The sequence below is a fragment of the Podarcis muralis genome, chromosome Z (genome assembly GCF_964188315.1).
Source record: "Podarcis muralis chromosome Z, rPodMur119.hap1.1, whole genome shotgun sequence".
Lineage (NCBI taxonomy): Eukaryota > Metazoa > Chordata > Lepidosauria > Squamata > Lacertidae > Podarcis > Podarcis muralis.
The window spans coordinates 1,041,879-1,066,061 of record NC_135673.1 but is presented as its reverse complement, the minus strand read 5'-3'; the positions used below and the strand labels follow the sequence as shown (position 1 = coordinate 1,066,061).

Below are 24,183 nucleotides of genomic sequence, written 5' to 3'. Positions count from 1 at the left end.
CATAAAAGCCGCTCTTGCTCCGCATCCCTTCAAGTGGCTGGCTGGAGAATGGAAGTCAGGCGGGCGCGTGTGGAGGGGGGGGGGTCAATCCATTAAGCTTCTATTAAGCCCTTCTGGAGAACAAAGCTAACCTGTGCCGTCCCTCATAAATATTGCTGTTCAGAGAAGCCCTAATTTTAATTAAACCTCTTTTACCTGCTCAGGAGAAAAATCTATTTAGACTCAAATGGCGCCCTTTCCTCCCCGCTCTCGCACGCCTGTGTTTGTGCATGCACACACACACACACACAAACACACACATACACACAGATGCCAAGTGCAGATTGTGAGCTGGAGGGAGAGAGAGAGAGAGAGAAGACATTCTTTTCTTCAGGGCAAATGCAGCCGGCATATATAAGCGAGGAGGTGGCAGCTCCCGTACAGCCGAGGGCACACGGCTTGCAGCATAATCGGCACAACGCTCAGAGAGGGAAGTTGGGCACGGGGCATGGGCAGAGGGCAACCTTTTGTTCCTGGTTTTCTTCGGGGAAGGAGAAAAGCTTCCACACCGGCAGCTGGAAGTTTTAACGCAATGCGCAAAAAGGGAAGGGAAGGCATCATGGAGGCGGGGGGGGGGGTCCTTTGCCGCAAAGCCAAAGAGAAACACCAGTTCCTGAAAACCCACAGGAGGCGAGAGTGCGCTGGCACTCAGGTCCTGCCTATGGGCTGCCCATCGGGGCATCTGTGAGACCAGGGTTCTGGACTCGATGGGCCCCCTCGGGCCTGACCCAACGGCAGAGCTTGTCTTATATAGAATCATAGAATCATAGAGTTGGAATAGACCACAAGGGCCATGGAGTCCAACCGCCTGCCAAGCAGGAAACACCATCAGAGCACTCCTGACATATGGTTGTCAAGCCTCTGCTTAAAGACCTCCAAAGAAGGAGACTCCACCACACTCCTTGGCAGCAAATTCCACTGTCGAACAGCTCTTACTGTCAGGAAGTTCTTCCTAATGTTTAGGTGGAATCTTATATGCTCTGGAGAAGATCATTTGACCCAGGATTCTTCTGGAAGGAGGAAAGGAAGCCCTTCCTCACACAGTGCATGATTAAACCATGGATCTCTCTCCCCCAGGACGGCCACCAACTTAGATGGCTTTAGAAGAGGACTGGAAAAAGTCCAGGAGGAGGAGGAGGAGGAAGAGGCTCTCAAAGGCCACTAGTCACAATGGTTATGCTCCACTTCCACCGTCAGAAGCAGAGGTGTCTCTGCCTTCCAGTTGTGTGGAGAGAACCCTGTTTGCTGCCTTTGCTCAGTTCCGGAGCTTGAAACCTCTTTGGGAGTGGGTGGTATTTAGCATCTTTTGAGTGTGTTAAATCCGAAGCAGCCAAACCTGCAATGTTCCCTTGCCTGTTTATGGAGCTTTGAGTTCAAGATCAAGGAGCTAGAAGAGCTGCATGTGTCTAGACCAGTTCTTAATTTCCATTATTGCTCAAGTTGCAACCTTTAGCTGGCGGTTCTGACTTCCATACCCCGGTCTCTTGACCACTGCAGGAAGTGTCCCTAGAGGGATGCTGTACAGAATGTAGCATGGAACGGTTTCACAGCTGGGCCACTCTGCAGCCGGGTCATAACTGGCTGAGGGGAGGCAGGTCCATAGCTAGGGGGTGGTGAGGTGGGCCCCCGCCAGGCGTGCAAGCAATGGGGGGGGGGGGCAAAATCAGCTTAAAATATGTCCATAAATATAAATATTGATTATTGCCTCATAAGAATAGAGGGTGAATTGAATGGGGCGGTGGAGGAGAGGTGGAAAGAAGAGCTAACTTTGTCCGTGGCTCGGGGGTGCAATCTGGACGGTTCTGCCAGGGGCACAAGATCACCTAGCTATAGCTCCTGCAGGAGGGAAGAGTGTTGATGTGCTCAAGCCCTGGTTGTGGTTTTTCCACCAGGGCACCTGCCTGGACAATGTGGAAACAGGAGGTTGCCACTGGTCTCATCCAGCCTCGATTTATGCAAAATAAAGAGGCTTGATTTGCATCCAGGTTGCACAATTCAGGTACAGAATCCCGGGCGGGTTTTAGGCATGAAACTGGCAAACCCAGCATTTGCTGGAAGGAGGAAACTTTTCTGAACCTTTTTTCTGAAAAGGAGCCTGGACTACAGCTTTGGCCGACGTCCAGGAAGGATACTGCTGCTGGTGTCATTTCCCTCAGAGAACGGCAGCGCTGAGCACTTCCACAGAACAGGCAGAAGCTCTGCATTTCAGTCGCTGGGTTCAGCTGCCAAATGGCATTCTGTGGGTAGAGGCTGGGATAAAACCGCAATCCTGAGACCCCACAGAGCAGCAGCTGCTGCCGGTCAGTGTAGGCAATGCTGGGCCGGACAGACCAACAGCCTGAGACTTCAGCACTAACTTCCCAGTGCAGAAACGGTCACTGCTTGACCCCTGCCGCCCCAGGGCTGGTGCGCAAACTTGCAGGCCTGGCAGAGGCAGCCAATGCCACCCTCAACCACTCCTAGTGCAACCATCTGTAGGAGAGGTTGTGGAGGGGGCGGAAGTGTCGCTCACACCCACACAGACGGCCCTGCTCCACTGCCATGCGCAGCGGAGGGGGAGGAGGCAAGGCTGCCTGAACTGGTGCAAATCAACTTCTGAGCAGAGAGAAGGGGTCTTTTGGGGGCAGGGATCAGAGGCAGGTACCAGTCAAGACAAAACTGACTCCTTTGCAGACCGCACTCCCACATTTCCCTGTCAAGGTCAGAAGTTGTGCACAGTTCCTCTGGGCGATAGGCTGTAATCTCCAATGGCTGACCACATTCGAGGCTGTCCCTGAATTCTTCGGGGCACAAACAGAGATGAACAGTAACTGTTTCATGGCCTCAGCTCTCAACAACGCGCTCAAGGAGACCGCCAACATCCATGTTTTTGGAAAGGCCTGTCCAGCAATGTTCCAGTTTACCAGCTGCTGGAGGCCGCAAGAGGTCGGGGGTGGGGCCCTCATTGCTTAAGTCCTGCTTGCCTGGGCACTGTGAGAGGAAGAGGCTGGACTCGACGGGCCTGATCCAGCAACCATGCTCTTAAAACGTCCTTCTGGCAGTGGGGAGAAAGCAAAGACCAAGGGGGCTTCCAGCCCCATCCGCCAGACAGACGAACCCACAAGCAAAGCAAGTCTCCTCCAAACACCTCTTGTGGTTGAGATCCCAGGGTGTGAGGGGGCTCTCCATGGCAGCCCCTGCTTGCTCTTCCCAGGTCCCTCGCTGCCCCACCCACGCCCCTCCCCTCGGCACTTACCAAGGCTGAAGAGGATGAGGAACTTCAAGCAGACAAACTCCTGCCTGTCCACCTGGAGAGAATGGAAGTGAGCCACCAGCTGGTGCGCTCTCAGCATCAGGTTGTTCAGGATGGATCCCGCCTGCATGGTGACGGTCGACATGTTCACCTGGAAGAAAGGAGAGGTGGGCAGGGTTCAGGACCCCCGAAAAGTACCATCTTGTCAGGGGAACAAGGATGTTCAAGAGCTGGGCGGTGGGGGACGACCTCCACCAGAAAGACTTTTGAGCAAGCAGCTGTTAAGGCAGCAGTTAATGGGCTGAGATGTTGACTAAATTACAAGAAATATGGTTATATCTGGGTGCTGGCTGTACACAGAAGGATAAGCAATAACGACCAAAGTCTAACTAGCCAGGCGATCCAACGCAGGCTGACTCACAAGTGATGTCCCTTAGCATCCCACAAGGCTTCCTCCCAAGTAAGTGTGCAGAGAACTGCAACCCAAAGTCTAAATATGTGCAATGGAGTACTTGCAAATTCTCTTCCCCCACCCCCGGCCTCTATCTCCCTCTGCCGTGGGGCAGGGGACCTGTGTCCTCTTACACTCTGTACGTTCCTGGCAAGTCATCGTTCTTATCTACCCACAGCAATAACAGCCCTCCATATCTGCTGTTTTTTATGTGGCCAAAACTGTCCCAGCCATGCTTGGCGGTGGGATTTTGGGGCGGAAGAATGTGGAGGGAATGCCCCCCCCCACGCCCCCCCCCAAAAAAACCCAGATGCCCAGTGGGCAAAGAAGGCTGACCAACTTTTGGGGGTGGGGGGCGATGAGACAAGGGGGGTGGGCATGGGGAAAGGAAAGGAAGTGGCCAGAATCCCGAGCAACAGCGGTGGCACTTCGCGCTACGACATTTTGCTGCAGCATTTCTGAACAGGGCCACTGCGGAACCTGCAGAGACTCGTGCTTTTACCTCCTGGCCTGTCACCAGCAGGATGCTGTGCTCCTTCCCATGATGCACTTGGCGGAAAATGTAGTCAAAGACCAGCAGCTCACTCCAGCAGTTCTGCAGCAGCTTCATCTGGTCACCCACCTGGGAGGAAGAGGAGGGAGGAAGAGGAGGAAGAGGAGGAGGAAACAGCTGAGAAGCTTCCTCCAAAGAGGATTTTGTAATAGTAGTAGTAGTAGTAATAATAAATAATAATAATAATAATAATAATAATAATAATAATAATAATGGCATTTGTATATCATCCTTCATCCGAAAATCTCTTGGCAATTCACAACATAAAAATACAAAATGAGAACACAAAATGCATTTTAAAAAAACTAAAGAACAAACCAATAACCTTCCTCCCACAAAGACATTTAAAAGGACATAGCATGCCTGGCTGAAGAAAAACATTTTCACCCGACCCCTAAAGATATAGAACGCAGGCGCCAGACGAGCCTCCCCCCTGGGGAGAGCATCCCACAAATGGGGAGCCACTGCAGAAAAGGCCCCGTCTCGTGTTGCCACCTTCTGGACCTCTCATGGAGGAGCCACATGGAGAAGGGCCTCGGAGGGTGATCTTGGGGTCCAGGTTAGTTCGTGTGGGAAGAGGCAGCCCTTGAGGTCCTTGAGGTACCCCAATCCTGAGCCATTCAGGCTGTAGAGGCCGAAACCAGCACTTTGAACCAGGCCTAGAGACCAACTGGCAGCCAGTGCCACTGGATCACCCACAGTGTAACACACTCAAATGGTCTCATCCCAGTGAGCCCAACCTGGTCACCAAATTCTGCACCAGCTTAAGTTTCCAAACCATCTTCAGAGGCTGAACTATGCATTTATTGACAGAAGTTAGGCTTTCCCCGTCCAGATAAGGACATAGCTGGCCACCAGCCAAAGCTGATGGAAGGCGCTCCACACTACCAAGGCCACCTTAGCTTCAGGTGACAGCAGAAGGACCCCAAGCTACATACCTGCTCCTTCAGAAGGAGTGTGACCCCATCAAGAGCAAGAATCTGACCGGAGTTCTCCACTCGTGTTCAAGCCACTTCCTAGCTTGTTTCCTAAGCCCGGTGGGCTCCATGAAGGAGGAGAAGGAACTCCGGGGCATTTGTGTCAATGGTCTTAGTCATTCAGATATTCTGGGGCTTTGACAAGAGTGGCATGACCTTCAACATGCAGAGCAGATGTTCTGCCACTGAGCCCTTTCCACGTCCAGATCCTGCTAGCTGTTAAACGAGAGGCCACAGGGCTATGCATCTGATGTAAGGACTCTTCTCTCACTTTATAGGCAGGGCCCCAGGACTTCAGCAAGACCTACTGAGGATGCCTGCCCACCGTGCACCCTGTAATCTCCCTCCCCCCAGCTGAGCACACTGATAGGTGCCTTGTGGCTACACACAGCCACTTTTTAAAAATTTTGCACACAGCACCTGACTAACACCATTCTGGGATCTTTCAAAGGCACCTAAGAACCAGAGGTGCTTAGAAGGCTGGTCCCCACAGCCAGGTAAGCCCACCTGACAGAGAAAGCCACCCACCAGCAAACACTTGGGCCCCACTTGAAACCTGGAGCCAGCCCTGCCATAACTCCATGGGGCAAATGCAAAGTGTCCATCAGTGGCTTCTAGGTCAATTATCACCAACCTGCTAGTGTAAAAGGTTAAAGCTGTGCCAGTTTAACATATATTTAAGCCTTAAAATATATTTAAGGGACGTGGGTGGCGCTGTAGTCTAAACCACAGAGCCTAGGGCTTGCCGATCAGAAGGTCGGAGGTTCGAATCCCCGCAACAGGGTGAGCTCCCGTTGCTCAGTTCCTGCTCCTGCCAACCTAGCAGTTCGAAAGCACATCCAAGTGCATGTAGATAAATAGGTACCGCTCCGGAGGGAAGGTATATGGCGTTTCCGTGCACTGCTCTAGTTTGCCAGAAGCGGCTTAGTCCTTCTGGCCACATACCCGGAAGCTGTCTGCAGACAAACGCCGGCTCCCTCGGCTTATAGAGCGAGATGAGCGCGCAACCCCAGAGTCGTCCGCGACTGGACCTAACGGTCAGGGGTCCCTTTACCTTTACCTTTAAGCCTTAATTGTCACTGACTAATTATTGCATCTCCTTGCCATTCTGCTCCCACCATACCGCTTCCCCCAACTAAGATTTCAATTCAGGCACCTGGCAGAGTGAGCTGCAGTCGCAGCAATACATTTCTTGGCCTTTAAGGTTCCACAAGACTTTCTGATTGTTCCCCCAAGTCACAACTTTGCCCGCCGCCTTCTAGACTTGCATGATTCTGGAAATTGAGCACGGGACATCCTGCAAGTGCCTCACTCGGCCAAGTGCTTGTGTGAACAGGACAGAGCCAGGGCTCTCCAATCCGCAGGGCTGAACAGCACTTGGGGACACAGGTTGATAAACCATCAAAAGATTTATGGCTTTATCTGCTGTGGCAAAAACAGTCCCTTGCTGCAACTTTTTTAATGGGCAAATTTATTAGGACACCAGCTTCTGTGGGTCAGCATCTGGGGCAGGCATCCAGGGCCAGGGCCCCACTCCGCAGAGGGACCAGGAGGGGCTCTGAGAGCCAGTTAGCAGGTCGGACAAGGACCTGGGAGGCCAGGCTTCTAATCCCTCCTCCCCCATGAAGCTCCCGGGGGGGGGGGGCAGCCTCTGCCTCTCAGCCTAGCCTTCCTGGCAGGGCTGTTTTGTGGATGAGAGCCTTGAGCTCCTTGGAGGAACAGGGGGGACATGAATGCAGAGAGTAAGGACAGCAAAGCGCCTTTTGGAAAGTAGGGCAGACCCACTGAGGAACATTGGGCCAGTCGCTGCTTCTCAGCCTAGCGTACCTCACAGGGTTGCTGCGAGGATAAGAACGCAGGCGAGGAAGACGCACACAGACCATGTGCACCGCTTAGAGCTCCTTGGAAGGAAGGCAGGGAGGAAGGAAGGAAGTGCAATGAATTTTTTCGGCCTCCCTCCCTCCTCCTCAGGCTCCAGGGGCAGTTTGTGGGGGCAGCTCAGCAAGGCTGGCTTTGGAGACCCCGCCCCCAGCCCCCAGCTGCAAAGCAAGCACAGCCCCCAGCGGGAGAGCACAATGGCTGCTTGGCTCATCTGCGCTCTTATCTGAATCCCTTCCCGGGCCAAGCATCTCGCCCAGTTCTCAACAGAGTGTCTTGCTGGGCGCATCCCCCATCCCTGAGGGAGGGAGAACCACCCCGTTGTTTGCACACAAAAAGGCCAGTGTCTCTCGGGAGGCTGCTGTCGATACATGTTGCCCTCCGGGACACAGGACGTGCTCCTCCTCCGGCGTGAAGGAATGCAGAGTGGAAGGAACCGGGAAAGCCCCCACTTCACTCCCCGGTGCCAGCGGGGTGCCCTCTCCCCCTCACCTGCATGCCCAGGAAGGACGGGGGCAGGTTGCAGAGGAGGGGGGGTGCTGCGTTGCTAAATCCACAGCAGTCTTGTGGAGGTTTGGGGGCCAGAGGACACCTCCAAGGATCTCCACCTGGTGGCTTCCACAAGTTGCATCCTCTCTCACACCCACCCAGGAGGATAATCATAATAATGCCGTCTTACGTGGTGTGGCGCTGCGGTCTAAACCACAGAGCCTAGGGCTTGCCAATCAGAAGGTTGGCGGTTCGAATCCCTGCGACGGGGTGAGCTCCCGTTGCTCGGTCCCTGCTCCTGCCAACCTAGCAGTTCGAAAGCACATCAAAGTGCAAGTAGATCAATAGGTACCACTCCGGCGGGAAGGTAAGCAGCGTTTCCATGCGCTGCTCTGGTTCGCCAGAAGCAGCTTAGTCAAGCGGTCTGTGGACAAACACCAGCTCCCTCAGCCTATAGAGCAAGATGAGCGCGCAACCCCAGAGTTGTCAAGGGTACCTTTACCCTACTGGACTGTGGAAAGGATTACTGCCTTGTACTCAGTCAGAGCGCTGGTCCACTTGGCACACCCAGCATACCCTGACTGGCAGCCGTGGCTCTCCAGGGTCTCAGGAAGGGGGTGACCCCAACCCTACCTGGAGATGGGGCCACTGGGGATTGAACAGGAGAACTTCTGCATGCAAAGCAGGTGCTCTACCCCCGGAGTTGTGGCCCTTCCTCTGTCAAGACTTGCAAGATGCGTTTTGGATAAATGAAACACCCCCAAAAACACTTCGGGGCCTCTCCAGACCAGGGACGGACACACACACACACACACACACACACACACACACACTGTCAGGTGTGTTCTGCAATAGTAATAGCTCATTAGTGGTGGGTTTGTTCTGGACATAGTTCTCCCAAAGTTCCCATAATGTTGACACCTGGAGGGGCATCTCTTGTGCTATATAGCTCAACAAAAGTGGGACAAAACAAACAAATAAGCAAATGGGAGCATTTGTGGTATGCAATGTTGCAGGATTTCAGCAGGAAGTTATGGGACAGGCACTGACTGGAAAGAAAGCAGTTTGAAATTTAAAGACTACCTACAGAAATATTGTAAAATTAATGAGTGTTAAAATGATGTTGGATGAAAGTTAGGTGGTTTTTAGCTATAATGCTATAAGGAGTATGAAAAAAATGGACTATTAACAGACAAAAATTTAATGTTACATTATTTTAAGATTAAAGATTAGGATAAACAAAGAGGGGAAGGATTTGCTGAACTAACAAACTGAACTGGAATACAAAAAGGGAGGTGCGAGGAGGTCCGGGAAATAAGCAAACGAAAGAAAGTGATGGAAAGATGGAATTGTTTTTTTTTAATCTATTTTTACTTTGTATTTTTCTTTTTTCTTTTTTCATTTTGTAAAATTCTAATAAATATCTTTAAAAAACCAAAAGGAAAGGAAGCAGTTTGCACCTGCAAACGTTTCAGTGAGGACATACGGCACCAAGTATAGCAAGATTGCCCACAAGCTCCCAGATGCCTCCACGAGGAGGACAGGTCATCACAAACACGCCTTCAAATGCAAAGCAAATCCTGGCATCCCCGCTTCTCAAGGCGGCTGCCAGCACAGCCAAGCCAGGGGTTCAGCTGCTCCAGGAACACCACCCGCAGAGAACAGTCTTCAGTCTAGGAGGCAGAAGTGAAACTGAGGATGGATGGGTGAGTGTCAGGGGTCACCTCCCCCCTACACACACACACTAAAAGGGAACACTTCAGTAAGCAGGGCAGTTTATTATCAGTTTAGTTTACGTACTTAGATAATTGTGAATTGTCCCATTGTATAGTTCTCTGGGCAAAGCAGAATAAAAAGTTTCTTCCAACCCCCCAAAAGGGTTCAGCTGAAACACAGGACAGTCGAAAATACCGCAGTAAAATCCAAAATCTAACAGAGAACGTAAAACTGACTCCCAATCGAGCTTGTCAAAGTCCCAAAAGCTCTGGGCAGTGTCAGTTTGGACATTGTGCCTTTCCCTCATTTCTCCCTCTGCCCTACAAAAGAGAGCTCCTTGCTGCCTTGCCCCTCTTTCAAGCTCCCCTCAGTCCACCTGCTTCCCCAAAATGTTGCTACTCTCCTGCAGCAGACACCTTGACAGTGTTGGCAAAAGTGAGCAGAGCATTTCATGGACTGTGAAGATGCACACACACACACACACACACACACAGCCCTACACTTCCTCCCGAGAGCTCACGCTTCTGCACCCATTGTGCAAGGCACTTATAATAGAAAAAAGACAGATGTGGAAGGAGGGAAGCAGAGGACGCCGGGATTCCCCAGCAGAGAGTGGCAATGAAGCAGGGAGAAAAGAAAAGCTTTTTATAGGGTTTGCACACTTACCCTGAGACAGATTGCTCAGGGAATGGGAGGTGGAGTTGCAGGAGACTTCCAGGACTCAACATTCCTGCCTCAGCCAATGCATAATCCCGGGAGCTGCCCCACTCAAGCAGTTCCTGTTGCTAGCAATGTCTATGCGCTCCTTATTTGCAAAGGCGTTAATTACACCTGCCCACCTAGAGGGGAAGTAGGCTCCCATAGTTGCCATTTTGCAGATGAGCAACTGAGAACGAGGGCAGCGGTTGAACCTGCAGCCAGCCTTCCCAGACCTCAGAGACTACCACTTTCTCTTTCAACCTTGCCGGGGGGGGGGGGGGTCTCCTCTTCCCTCCCTGTCCTACAAGGGTGTAAGCAAAGCACTATCTCCCCACGGGGTGCAAACAAAGCAATACCTGTTTCAAAGTGTGTGCATGGTGCAAACAAGGAAGAAATGAACATGAACAGAGTGAAATTCCCACAGTCTCTTTTTGTCATGAGATCACCCCCTTTGCACATGCAGACTGAGAGTTTGCTTTAGGGACCTCCATGCTAATGGCCGAGGCACAGATCTCGTCCAGGAGACCAGAGCAGAGACAGATCACACCAATCAAAATATGATGCTAGTGGAGTCCGCTGCTTGATGGTGTTAGGCAATGAACCTCGGTTCACAAAGAGTCAGTTCTAACTGCTAGGAAAGGCAGAGTTTCTCCACACCCCTGACCCACCAATTATCAACAGCAGCCAAAAAGAGGTATAATCCGTGTGTGTGTGTGTGTGTGTGTGTGTGTGTGTGTGTGTGTGTGTAGGCTAGTGGGGAAAGGAGAAGGGCTCTTAATTGTCTTCGCAAACCTTCATAACAGCAGGATGCAATGTGGGCTAGGACTCCACGGCTCGAAGCTGACAATTAACTCCTTGGTAGTTACAGAAAGTGTCTTTTCTGGCATCAAAGCTTTCCAAGAGGAATTGGGGTGGGGGGGTGGGAGACACCTACAAGCCCGTGTCCCTCTGACCGATGACCTTTGGTGCACAGCACTCCAACACAAAGAGCACTGGTCCCAAGTAGCTATTTAGAGGTGCAAATTGTTTCAAGGTCTGCGTAATGTGCCTGGCTTGTGCAACAAGGGTGCCGCAGAGTTCAGGGAGTACAGAGGAAATGGGTGCCTTGAACTGCAAGTGGAACAGGCCAAGGACACCAGAAGGACGTCCAGCTCTCACGCTGGACAACCAGGTGGCTCTATTGGTAAACCAGCAAGCAGGATTCCATCACAGCCGCCCTCTGCCCCCTCCTGTGCCAGTTTCCAGCAACTGGCGTGCAGAAGCATTCCTGCCTCCGGCTGCGGAGGCAGCGCAGAGCCATCGTGGCACGTGGATGTCAACAGCCCTCCTATCCATGAACCAAGAACTCCAGGAGATTTGAAAACCTCAAGCCAAATTCTTCCAAATTCTTTGAACACACCAGTTTTGCCTCTGTGTGTTGGAAGATGTGTAGTCTCTGCCAGAGGCAGCTTTAGGGGAGCGGGGACCAGTTCAGTTGCGCTGGGTGCAGAGCTCCGTTGGGGACACTGCAACTATGATTTAGAAGGGAGGGAGGCAGAGGGGTGCAGAATTTGGGCGTTGCACAGGTCACCCATTGCCTCTGCTCCCAAACCAAGGAGAGCCCTGTGGAGCTTGGGGCTGCGCACTGCTTCCACTGCCCTTGCTTCTGCGCCACTGAGAGCAGCCACAAAAAGGGGGGAAGGCAGAGGAGAGGCAGAGGCTCTCCCAACCCCCTGTTCTCCAAGCCACAGAGATGTCTGCAGGTGCTGTTGCCTCATCTAAAAAAAGGACATTGTAGAGTTGGGGTGTATGGCATGTTAGGGGAGGGGCAGGACCTTGGGCAGGGGGAACACATGATGCTCCTTCTGAGGTAGCCACCCTGCACTCAGCTCTCAACTGTGGCTCCCAGAAGCTGCCAGCATGAGACAAGAGCCACAAGCCCAGCAGCAATGGCCTCGACAGGCCGGCCAAGCCAGGTGAGGGGAGCCGATGGGTTTCAAACCCACAGTGAGTTATGAACTTCCCCTGCATGCGTAGACAAGGTTCTCACGCATTGAGCAGATGAGACCAAGAGCAGGTCCAACGGTCAAGAAGGCAGTTTCTGCCTGCGCTGCAGAGGAAAGTGAGGTGCAGGTGGGGCTTGTCCACCTGGGAAGGGACCCCATCTAGGAGAAGGAAAACTGACCTTAAAACTCTGCTGCCTTGCAAGATATCTTTGGGAGGGGAAAAGGCTTAGGAGCAAACCCGACACAAATGTGGAGTGTGGCTCTTTGTATGCCTCCATCAAGCAACTCTTACACTTAAGCTGGTGCCAAACGTCTTGCTGTGCTCTCTTTTGGAAGCCGGCTGAGCGCATCATCTGGGCAGCCCAGGACCTCCAGACACACTGCCTGGGTTTGCACCCCGGGGAGGTCACTGCTAAAAAGCAGCGGCTTGCCTTCTCGAGACAGATGGATGCCAACCACAAGGTGCGAAAGGTGCAGAAAAGGGCAACACAAAGGACAGATTGGATGGAGTGACTTGCCTACGAAGAAAGGTTGCAACTTTGGAGACTTTGAAAAGACTTTGGAAACTTTGGAGAGAAAAGGCAAGTCAGAAGCGTCACGGCGAAAGCTTATAAAATCACACATGGTGTGGAGGAATGCCAATGAAGTTGAATATCGGAAGATATTGGAAGACAGAGCAAAGTTAAACTATGGGGCTCCCTGCCACAGGAGGCAGTGATGGCCACCGACTTGGATGGCTTGAATAGAGTACCGAGCAAATTCATGGAGGAGGTAGAGAGGGCTGTCAATGTCTTCTGGTCAGGATGGTGCCAAAGTTTCCCATCCGAGGCATCTGAGAGCAGGATGTTGGACTCAATGGACCACTGGTCTGATCCAGCAGCCTCTTCTTGTGCTGTTATGATCATTCAAAATGAAACGTGTCCACAAGTCTCTCTGAGAGGCTGCTACGGATGCAGCCACTGCGGCGGGGGCGGGGGGGGGGGGAGTTGCAGAGGGCACAATTATTTGGTGAAGATTGGATGTGTCCCCTCGACAATTGGGAAGGGACAAAGCTGGGCCAGGAGATGACAATCAAAACCTTTCACAAATTGAAGGTGTTAATAAGAGGTTAACACCCTTCAGATGTCGCAGCGACTGACCTCTCCCCTCCCCCAACCACCACCAAGATCATCAGGAAAACAAGATGTTGTTTAATTGCCTGCCTAGATGTCAGCCCAGCACAACAGGCTTGCAACTTTCTCCTTCCCCTTCTCAGTCCCAAGAACTGGGTGTGCAGGACATTTAACCCTGCCTGAAAGAAAGCAAAAAATGCAAATAACTAACTTTGCTCCTTGCACAGCCTTGCCAATGGATGTTATCAGACTACAATTCCCATCGCTGCTGACCTCTAGCCATGTTGGCTGGGGCTAATGAGATGAATCTGTCAATTTCAGTTTCTTGTTTTTCTAATATTAGAAGAAGAAGAAGAAGAGTTTGGATTTGATATCTTGCCTTTCACTCCCCTTCAGGAGTCTCAAAGCGGCTAACATTCTCCTTTCCCTTCCTCCCCCACAACAAACACTCTGTGAGGTGAGTGGGGCTGAGAGACTTCAAAGAAGTGTGACTGGCCCAAGGTCACCCAGCAGCTGCATGTGGAGGAGCGGAGACGCAAACCCAGTTCCCCAGATTACGTGACTACCACTCTTAACCACTGCACCACACTGGCTTTCCACATTTCCACAAGTAAACAAATAAGAAATCCTCATGAAAATTAATCAGCATTTAATTGTGAATTTCACCTAATAAGCACTATTTTTTTACATGCAACTTTGATGAACTTAAAACATCTCTGCAATCAGTTTCCCCTAACATAATGCATTTTTATATCTAATTTTACTAATGCATGCCTTTTAGGCACAATTCCTCCTAATGTATGCATTATTGTACACACTGGATGGGGAACCGCATTACTTAATTCAGAGAAGTACGAATTTTGAAAGATAATTGTGTTTCAGCTCACTTGGAATCACAGATTTGTAGGGCTGGAAGGGACCCCAAGGGCCATCTAGTCCAACCGCCTGCAATGCAGGAATCTCAGCTAAAGAATCCATGACTGATGGCCACCAAACTTCTGCTTAAAAACCTCCAAGGAGAGTCGGCCACCTTCTGGGGAAATCTGCTCCACTGTTGGATAGCTCTTACTGTCAGAAAGGTCTTCTCTAATGTTTAGGCTGAGTCTCCTTTCTTGTAACTTGAATCTGATAGTTTGGTTCCTACCATCAGGAGCAGCCTGCTCTATCTTCCAACAACCCTTCCGATATCTGAATATGGCCACCTCAGTCTCCTCTTCTCCAGTCTAAACACCACCATATCCCTCAGACACTCATTTTAAGTCTGGGTCGCAAGAGCCTTTATCTTCGGTCGCTTTCTTCTGACCCCATTCCAGCTTCTCAAAACCCTTCTTCGGGATATTGTATTGGTTCAAGTTGTATGGAGTGGGTACTTTTCCATCAAAATGCAGACAAAATATCACCTCTCCCTTATAGTTAATGGGAGTGGAGATTCCCCCTATTCCAAGGGAAACAGGTGCTTTCTTCTGGGTTTAGCTCAACCAGATTCAAAAACCATCCACTTAAGTTAAGCACAAACTCCACAGCGGAAAGGATGTCCCCACCTGCCCCAGCCAGAAATCTATAGGCAGACCAACAAAATGAGCCCATCCAGATGGAGCCGTAAATGTATCATAACTTTCAGTTTTAGTATCAGATAATATTGCTGTTGTTGTTCCTGTAGACACATTGCTATATGACACCTCAATATTTAAGCTCCATAGAAGGTCTACCCTTTTAAAAGAAAAGAAACAGAAGACACAACATATACATGCAGTTTCTTCTATCTCATTTTCTGAACTACTGCTGTCATTTCCATTTCGTCTTCCTCTTCCTATTTGTCAGTTTTCTCATGGACTACTAAAAAACAGCTTTCAATTTTTCTGCATGCCGGGCCCAGAAGTAACCAACATCCGGTTACTGAATAGTACGTGGCACCAAGGTTCAAACTCTGTTCGAAAAGGAGTGTGTGCGGTTTTTTTAATTGAATTTGTGATTATATATTATAAACCGCATGGTAGTAAGAGAGCTTCTAAACAGTTAACAAAGATATACAACAGAACATTAAAACGATTGATAAAACACAGTTAAAAGCAGGTATTTAAGAGTATTCAAAAGGTGATTAAAGTCAGCAGTTATTAAAAGGAAGCAAATCGCAAGAAGCTTCTACGCGATCAGATGTTTACAACAGCCCTAACGAAAACGTTTTGTGCCGTTGCTGGAAAGAGTTCAGTGAGAGCACCTGCCTGGTGTCAGTTGGCAGGCTTTTTTCTATTTTTTTCCAAAGCCGTTTTTTTCAAGAATTTTTTTTTAAAAAAAATGTGTGGAATATTCAAACTATATCAAACTATTTTTAAAAAAAATTCAGGGGGGAAACGGCTTTGGGGGGGAATGGAAAAAACCTGGGGGGGGGTTCCGATTTTCCCGGGTTTTTTCGAGGCCTTCCCATCTTTAGGTATCAGGGTGGTTATATGTTATCCCGCTTTCAGGACAGTTTGCCCCTGCAAAAGTTTCGCGGAGCACAACTGGTGCAGGCCCCTGCTGAAATCCTATAATATTTCATGCCAAAAATGTGATGGCTATTGTGTGGAGCGGTGGGCTGGGGTGTCTTTTCATTCAGTATCTGTTGCACAAGAGTTGCTCCTTCAGATAGTAATAGCACAATAACACTGCAGAACAACTAATAAACTAGAATGATACTGGGACAGTCCGGTGCAACTCCACCGCGAACGCGCTCTTACTGCGCCAGTGAAAGGCTGCAAGATCGAACCCACACACCAGTCTGGAGGGAGGGCCCAGACACTGCAATTGTCCAATCTATCCACAGAAGGGGGTCTTTGCTTCTACCCCCAAGGCGCGTTCCTGCCCTCTCCAATTATTTCAGAGTCGCTTTTGCAAAACATTTCCCCTCTCCCACAGTTTGAACACAACACCACTCCCCCCTGTGTCGACTCATCAATTCACAGCACTGATCACTTGCACAGTAATAATATCTTCAAATTTTTATCATTTATTATTATTATTATTAGCATTATTATTAGCATTAAAAAGGTAAAGGTAAAGGGACCCCTGACCATTAGGTCCAGTCGTGGCCGACTCTGGGGTCGCGGCGCTCATCTCACTTTATTGGCCAAGGGAACTGGCGTACAGCGTCCGGGTCATGTGGCCAGCAGGACTAAGCTGCTTCGGGCGAACCAGAGCAGCGCACGGAAACACCATTTACCTTCCCACTGGAGCGGTACCTATTGATCTACTTGCACTTTGACGTGCTTTCGAACTGCTAGGTTGGCAGGAGCAGGGACCGAGCAACGGGAGCTCACCCCGTCACGGGGATTCGAACCGCCGACCTTCTGATCCACAAGCCCAAGGCTCTGTGGTTTAACCCGCAGCGCCACCCACGTCCCATATTATTAGCATTATTATTAGCATTAGCATTTATATCCCAACTTTCCCCCCCCAAGGAGCTCAAGGTGGTGTACATGGTTTTCTCCCCTTCCTCATTCAATTCCCACGACAACCCTGTGAGGTGGGTTGGGCTGAGAGAGGCAGTGAATGGACTGAGGTCACACCCAGTGAGCTTCACGGCAGCCAGTTTGGGATTTGAACCCTGGTCTCTCCCAGGTCTTAGTCTGACACTCTTAATGACTATTCTGGTTCTTTCTTGTAGGCAGCCTCAGATTTCTCCATCCACACCCTGCTGGCCATTCAAATACAAATCACGAGACCTCAGCCCAGACCAAGCCACAGCACCCATCCCGCCAGGTCCCCACTGCTTGGAGCCACCCTCAAGCCTCCCATCGCCAGGAGAAATCCATCTCTATATAATTTATTAAATTATAGGTTGTCAGTGGAAGAGGACAGAAGAGCCCAAACCCAGGACAACCCCAAGAGCAATCTATTCCACCTCCCTGCCCAGACACTCCATCCCCGCAAATCTTCCTTCAAGCCTTGACACATCTCATCTCAGCTCACTTAAGAGAGGGTATTTATGGGTATCAGCTCTGACCTCTCCCCCCGCCCCCACCTATCCCTCGCCACACACCTCCCTCCATAAACAAGAAACCGCCTCCCCGCCCCCCGCCCAAATCTCCCCTGGCCTGGCCGGTTATTAGTCTTGCCTCCTGAAGGCCAGCGGAGCCTGTAACTCTCCGGCGCTTGACACCCCAGGAACAGCAGCACATCACTCTTGCCCGCAGATTGGCAGGCGAGGCTCTCGTTTGTCAGAGTCGGACTGACAGAATTACTAGCCCTTAAATGAAACGATATATCTGGGAGGTTAAATCTGATTTCAATCTGGCTGCCCTGGGAGAAGGCGGGTGGGGGGGGGGGGCAGAATATTGCACTGGGAACTGGTGTCAAGAGGCCAATTAGCCCAGTGGCAACACAGCCGGTCCCCTCGGCCTTCTGCACAATTATGTACCAAAAGGGGTTGGGGAGGCTGGAGGGTTCTGACATACTGGCACCGTTTGGTGCCATTGCAGAGTTCATGGGCTGCTGCAGTCCCTGAAGGAAAGGAGCGGTTTGGGAGGGGTTACAAAGGGCACCCTGGGTTCAAACTCAGGGTTTGGCAGCACCCAGGGCTGGCCAGGAGGACATTCACAAGAACATCAGAGTCTCCTGGATGAAGCCAATGGCCCACCTTGTCCAGTGACCCACCAGATGCCCTCTCTGGGAAACCTGTGAAGGACATGAACCCGAGAGCCAGTGGCGGAGGAAGGGGGCTGCGGTGGGTGCAGCCCCCCCAGGTGTCACCACTGAGGGGGTGACAAAATGCCAGGCGGCGCTCACCACAGGCCTGCAGCGCACCCAAGCCACGCGTCTCTCCTGGGAGAGACGTGGTGCTTGGGCACGTGCAGGCTCTGCTCTGCCCAAACGGTCCACCCGCTACCTCCCCCCAGCTGCAAGGCGGCTGAGTGGGAGGAGGCAGGCAGACTCTGGAGGCCCCACGGTGTGCCCTGCCCCTGTGTGTGCTGCCCCAGGCGCCCAAGCGGCCTCCTCCGCCGCTGCCAAGAGCATCTCTCTCCCCTCCTGCAATTTCCAGCAACTGGTATTCAACAGCATTGTTGCCTCTGGGTGTGGGAGGCAGAGCAGAGACATCAGGGCTGGTAGCCGTAAGAACATAGGAAGAGCCTGCTGGATCAGGCCCATGGCCCATCCTCCCAAGGGGAAACCCACAACCAGGACTTCAGCCCAAGAGCAGCCAGCCCTCTTCCCTCCTGCAGCTTCCACCCAGTGCCATCGCTGTCCTAGCCCACTCCTCCATGAAGAGAGATGCCTCTTTTGCAGGAACAGAGTATGTATGTTGCCGGGAGAAGAGCACACGGCTAGAGAATGGCTTGGTCCCAATCCAGACATCCAGTCTTCTTTGGGCTGGCGCTTCTGCAGCACATCAGGCTGCCCAGGCCCTGGCTAAGTTTCTGACTGTTGCACCACTTTGGGAACTGAAGTTCTGGGAGAGAGAGGGCTCTCCTAATGACTCTTAGCACCCTTAAAAACTACAACTCCCAGAATTCTCGGGGGAAGCCAAAGCTATTTAAAGTGGTGTAAGAGGACTTTAAAAGGGACATGGGTGGCGCTGTGGGTTAAACCACAGAGCCTAGGACTTGCCAATCAGAAGGTCAGTGGTTCGAATCCCCACAACGGGGTGAGCTCCCGTTGCTCGGTCTCAGCTCCTGCCAACCTAGCAGCTCAAAAGCACCTCAAAGTGCAAGTAGATAAATAGGTACCACTCCGGCGGGAAGGTAAACGGCGTTTCCGTGCGCTACTCTGGTTCGCCAGAAGCGGCTTAGTCATGCTGGCCACATGACCCGGAAGCTCCCTCGGCCAGTAAAGCGAGCTGAGCGCCGCAACCCCAGAGTCGGCCACGACTGGACCTAATGGTCAGGGGTCCCTTTACCTTTAAGAGGACTTTAAATCTACAGTGTGGGTCTGGCCACTAACTCTGAGCAAGGATGTAGGGCACCAGGCTGCACCACTTACTCTCATCAGGGCTGGAGCAAGATTGGAGCAACGGTTCTGCGAGACGAAGTATTAACCACCAAGTTGCCTGCTCTCTCTGCCTCCCCCAGCCCCCAATTAAAGTTGTAAGTTTTAATGTAAATAAATTGCTGTGTTTGAGTGCACTGTATTGGAAACGCTGTAAAGGGGCGTTTACCTTAGACGAGAGGTTCCACTCCAGCAAAAGCATCAGAGGAGGCTGGTATTTCTCCATTTCAGCACCTGATGACTCACCTCTGGAAAGATGAGCTGGAAGCTGAAATTTGGGGAGCCATGGCATGTGCTTGCTGCAGATGGCTAGGAGCAGCAGTTGTTGCAGAAGTTCTGCATTGATGAACCGGCACAGGATCTCCCTCCAGGATGAGAGAGAGGGGAGTCCATTGAACTACATAAAGGACTGGAGCCCACCTCCTGTTTGCAACGTCTTTCTTTGATATTCTGCAGTGTTTGTCTTAGTGTGGCTAGTATTGAGATAAGTTCTGGAGCTCATTATCATGGTGGAGAGATTTCATTTCTACACAAAGTCCAGATCAGGGACTAATGCCTCCCCCTCACCATGTAAAAAGCCCCCGTTTCTGGGGAGGGGGGGCTGTGTCTTTGAAGACGGGAACTGTGATGTCTACATCACAGTCAAGAGAGATTAGCAATAGCTGGGGAATGACTTTTATCCTAGAACAAGATTAGCCTTCCTGTCTATTCCAGAGGATTTGGGGCTTGCAGGAGAGCAGCCCATTTCCCAGAGTGGCCAGCAGATGCCCCTGGGAAGACCACAAGCCGGACATTTGCAGGGTGGGGGGTGTTAGCAGTTCTCTCCCACTGTTGAGCCCCAGGTAACTAGTATTCACTCTGGAGGTGCCATCATGACTAGTAGCCACTGTTCACCTTACACCCCACGCATTCCCCTAACCCCCCTTTTACTGCTATATTACACTTGCCGTATTTTTTCGCGCTATAAGACGCACCCGACCATAAGACGCACCTAGTTTTAGAGGAGGAGAACAAGAAAAAAAATGTTCTCTCCCTCTCTGCTCAGAGTCTCTCCAGCAAAGCGGGAGGAGAAACGGAAGGGGCTCCATTTCTCCTCCCGCTTGGCTGAAGGGGCGCTGCGCAGAGAGGGAAAGCTGTGCAGCGCCTCTCCAGCGAAGCCAGGAGAGCAAGAGGGATCGATCCCTCTCGCTCTCCTGGCTTCAGCGAAAGCTGCGCTGCCTGCATTCGCCCTATAAGACGCACGCACATTTCCCCTTACTTTTTAGGAGGGGGAAGTGCATCTTATAGAGCAAAATATACGGTATATTCCACCTTGGCCTCCATGGTCCCCCTTGGCTCCCCTCTATTTTATTCTCAAAACTACCCTGTGAGGTACACACTGGTGTTAAGTTTGTCATAATTTCAGGACAAACTGCCTAGAGAATTTTGCTCCCAATCTACTGTTAACTTTTTCCTAGTCTGACACTCTAACCATTACACCATGTTGTCCCAAGTTGGTGAGCACTGGTATTGAAAACAGGTGTTGGAGATCACCTTCCCCCCCCCGCCCCCCCAGTCAGGAGAACTCTCTGAAGCCGTCATGGTTGCAGTTTTGAACAAGGCCTGAAGGAGCTTGCTAAGTGGCCTTGGTCCAGTCACTTTCCCTTACCCTAAGTGACAGGGTGGTTGCGAGAATAAAGAGATAGGAAGAGAACTATGTGTAACAGCTTGAGCTCTTTGGAGGGAAAAGTGGGCTATAAATGTAAAAACAAACAAACAAATAATAAACTATTTCCTTTGCTCACACAGCATGGAATCCAGGCCCCTTCTATTTCAACGTTCACATACCTGCTAAATTCTTTTCTATCCCATAAGGCTTATGCAGGCAGTTAAGAACACACCTTTCCACAACCTTTAGCTGATTAATAATGTTAACTTTAGGGACGCAGAGCCTAGGACTTGCCGATCAGAAGGTCGGCGGTTCAAATCCCCGCGACGGGGTGAGCTCCCGTTGCTCGGTCCCTTCTCCTGCCAACCTAGCAGTTCGAAAGCACGTCAAAGTGCAAGTAGATAAATAGGTACCACTCTGGCGGGAAGGTAAACAGCGTTTCCGTGCGCTGCTCTGGTTCGCCAGAAGCGGCTTAGTCCTGCTGGCCACATGACCCGGAAGATGTATGCTGGCTCCCTCGGCCAATAAAGCGAGATGAGTGCCGCAACCCCAGAGTCGGTCGCGACTGGACCTAATGGTCAGGGGTCCCTTTACCTTTACTTTAATGTTAACTTTGTTATATAGCTTTTCTTGTATGGTTTTATGCACAATTGTTGTGATGTGCTCTGAGATTTTATTTATACATCCAAGCAATGGCCTTCCAATGGCAGACCTGTTTCGTGCAGAAGATCTTAAACCCAGATCTAAAAAGCGAAGTTGCAATCGGAGAGCAGTTTGTTGCCTGCCTGGAGTGAGGAGAGAGGGCTACAGAGATCCACTGGCCTTGGAGGAAGGCAGGCAGTGAGAGCCCAGGGACCCTGGCGGTGCCTCTGGCTCCTTAACGGAGGAATCTCCTAGAGCCCCATTTGCCAGCTGAGCCCTCTTCCTCCCACATCGGCCGGACCTCAAATGAGTTATGCCCATCAATTGCCTGGCTAGTGGGTTTTTTAAAACTCTGATAGCAGTTTTAGTGGGACACTATAAAGCCACACTGGGGAGAGCTCATTTAGGTATTTTAAATGTGAAAGCCCCGTCATTGCTACTGAAAGAGGCTGCCCTGAACACATGAATTTTCATTCATTTGAAAGCATTTCTACAGCGGCTATTGCTTTGGTCTTATTTATTGTAGCCATTTCCTCAAGGGCTTGTACAATGCAGAGGAGTCCCGGGTGCAAATCTCACACCACCACAGATTCACACTGAATGACACTTTCAAAGAGGAAGGGCAGCTCTCTGCCGCTCATAATGCGTTTTTTCCAAGTGGTGAATAAGCCCACCATTTAGGAAAGAGATTCTGTGCGCTGCTCTGGGCGTGCAACCCCAGAGTCATCTGCCACTGGACCTAACGGTCAGGGGTCCCTTTACCTTTCAGAAAGGGATTCGAACTCGGATTCCCCAGGCCCAAGTGAGGTCCCGAATCCACTCTCAGCTGAGGGCTGAGCACAGAAGTGGCCCCTCTCCACTCTCACACGCACACCTGCCCTTCCGTAAGGTTCAGGAAGGAGACGGTCCATGTGGGTCTGTTGTTCCGCCTGGGACCCCAAAATATGGGATGAAGCAGATCCCTTCTGCACAGGCAAAGTGGACTAAGGGGAGGCCATGCCTCAATATCCGCACGCACACCCCTTTCCAAGCATTGAGGGAGGCAGCCATGCCTGAAATCATACGCACACTTACCTGCGGGTAAGCCCCACTGCACTCTATGGGGCTCACTCTTAAGACACCTTTGGCCAAGGAGGCACCTGTGGGCCCACCAGCCTCTACTCGCTCTCAGCAGCCTCCCCGTTCTCATTTGCAACCTGTCCAGGGGGCGGCCCTGCCTCCTGTCCCATCAGCCCAAATGGACACCAGTAACCATGGGGCACAGTGGGCAGGACATTCTTTCAGGCTGTTCTTGAGCAACTCTGAGCTGAAGTCCCTGAAAGGGCGGCTGTTGGGCACAGCGAACAATCAACTGCCCTTGGCCAAGGCTTCCCAGGTTCCCACCACCGCTTGCCCACAGGGTCTGGGGAGGAGGGCAAGGGGCAGCCTCGACCTCCGCAGAGAGAACTGGGCACCAGCTGCCCTTTCGCGTGGCAGCCCCTGAGCCAGACGGGCACCTCAAAGAGGGTTCCCAAGGTCAATTACTGAGCGCAGGTGAAGCTGTGGGAGTCCTTACCTGGCAGAAGACTTACCCTGCGTTCGCTGCCGGCGCTCTGCACGTGCTCAAAGCAGGCCTCGCCCCAGCCACAGTTCAACCTTCCTCCTCACCACCCCCCCGGGACCAAACAAAGCAACCGCTGGAAACATGCCCAAGTCGGGGAGATGTAGGTCGTGGGAAGCCATTTCCTCTCGGGGTTCGCCCCCCCCCCCAGCGAGAAGCAGCAACCCCGCCCCCCCCCCCCACTCACCTCCAGCTCTTTGAAGAAGATGCAGCTGCGTGCCCACTCCACGATGGCGAAGAGGGTCTGATCCGCCATCTTACACATGACGCCAAAGGCGCTGAGCTTCTCGTGGCGGGCCTTGCTCTGCTCCTCCTGCAGGCAGGCCAGGATGCGGGCCTTGAGTTGCGCCTCGTCGGGCTCGTGCTGCAGCAGCTTCAGGATCACGTCGGGCAAGTCGCCCCCAGTGGCTGCGGAGCCGCCGCTGGGGTAGACCTCCGGGTAGGGGTACGGCGGGGCTGCCTCGTTTGGGTGCGTCGCGTATGGGTCCGGGAACTCGGACTTGATGGCCCGGTTGGCGAAGGACTGGTAGTGGTAACCCGAGAGCGGCCCGTGGCCCGAGGGCACCGGCATGGCCAGCGCGGGCGTCCCGTAGGAGCTGCGCTCGTAGTCGACGGGCGCCATGGCGGTGGAGCTGCTTATCCCGTTGCCGGAGCTGCTGCCGCCGCCGCTGCCGGACGGGGGCAGCGCCTTTGCCACCCCAGGCTGCTGCTGGTGGTGGTGGTGGCTCAGGCCGTGCAGCGAGGCCGACAGCCCGCCGTACTCCGCCGCCGCCGCCGCCTGCACCGGGGACACGATGGGCGGCTGGGCGGTCTCCAGTTTGAAGCTGTTGGCGCGGATCAGCGCCTTCTTCTGCTGTTTCATGGCTCGGTCCCGCTTGTACATGGGCCCGAACTTGTTCCGGCCACCCCGCATGCGGTCGGCGCGCACGGCTGGAGGGAGGAGGGAGGGAGGAGAAGAAGGAGGAGGGGGAAAGGGAGAGAAAGCGGGGAAAAGGCGTCAGACAAAATCCGACCAGGAAGGCCCAGGCTGCGTTCAAACGACTGCACGCGGGGTGGGGGAACGCCACGAATCTGGCCCCTGCTCCGCCCCGCTTTGGCGACACTGCAGGTTGCGTGCACTCACTGTGACTTTGAAACACGTTTGAATGTAAACAGGGCGTGCTGGCTAGCCCTTTTAATGCGCATCTGAACACTGTGTGGA

General features: G+C 52.0%; 1 protein-coding gene across 1 annotated transcript in view; it reads right to left on the bottom strand.

The window, feature by feature from the left end:
• The window catches only part of NR5A1 (nuclear receptor subfamily 5 group A member 1), a 44,433-nt gene that overhangs the window by 7,714 nt on the left and 12,536 nt on the right, over positions 1-24,183 (bottom strand). Inside the window, exons 3-5 of the mRNA XM_028715357.2 lie at positions 23,170-23,912; positions 4,225-4,344; positions 3,275-3,422 (exon numbers count right to left, since the gene is read on the bottom strand). Of these exons, the coding sequence (XP_028571190.2) occupies positions 3,275-3,422; positions 4,225-4,344; positions 23,170-23,912 (1,011 nt within the window). The remainder of the gene's footprint in view (positions 1-3,274; positions 3,423-4,224; positions 4,345-23,169; positions 23,913-24,183) is intronic.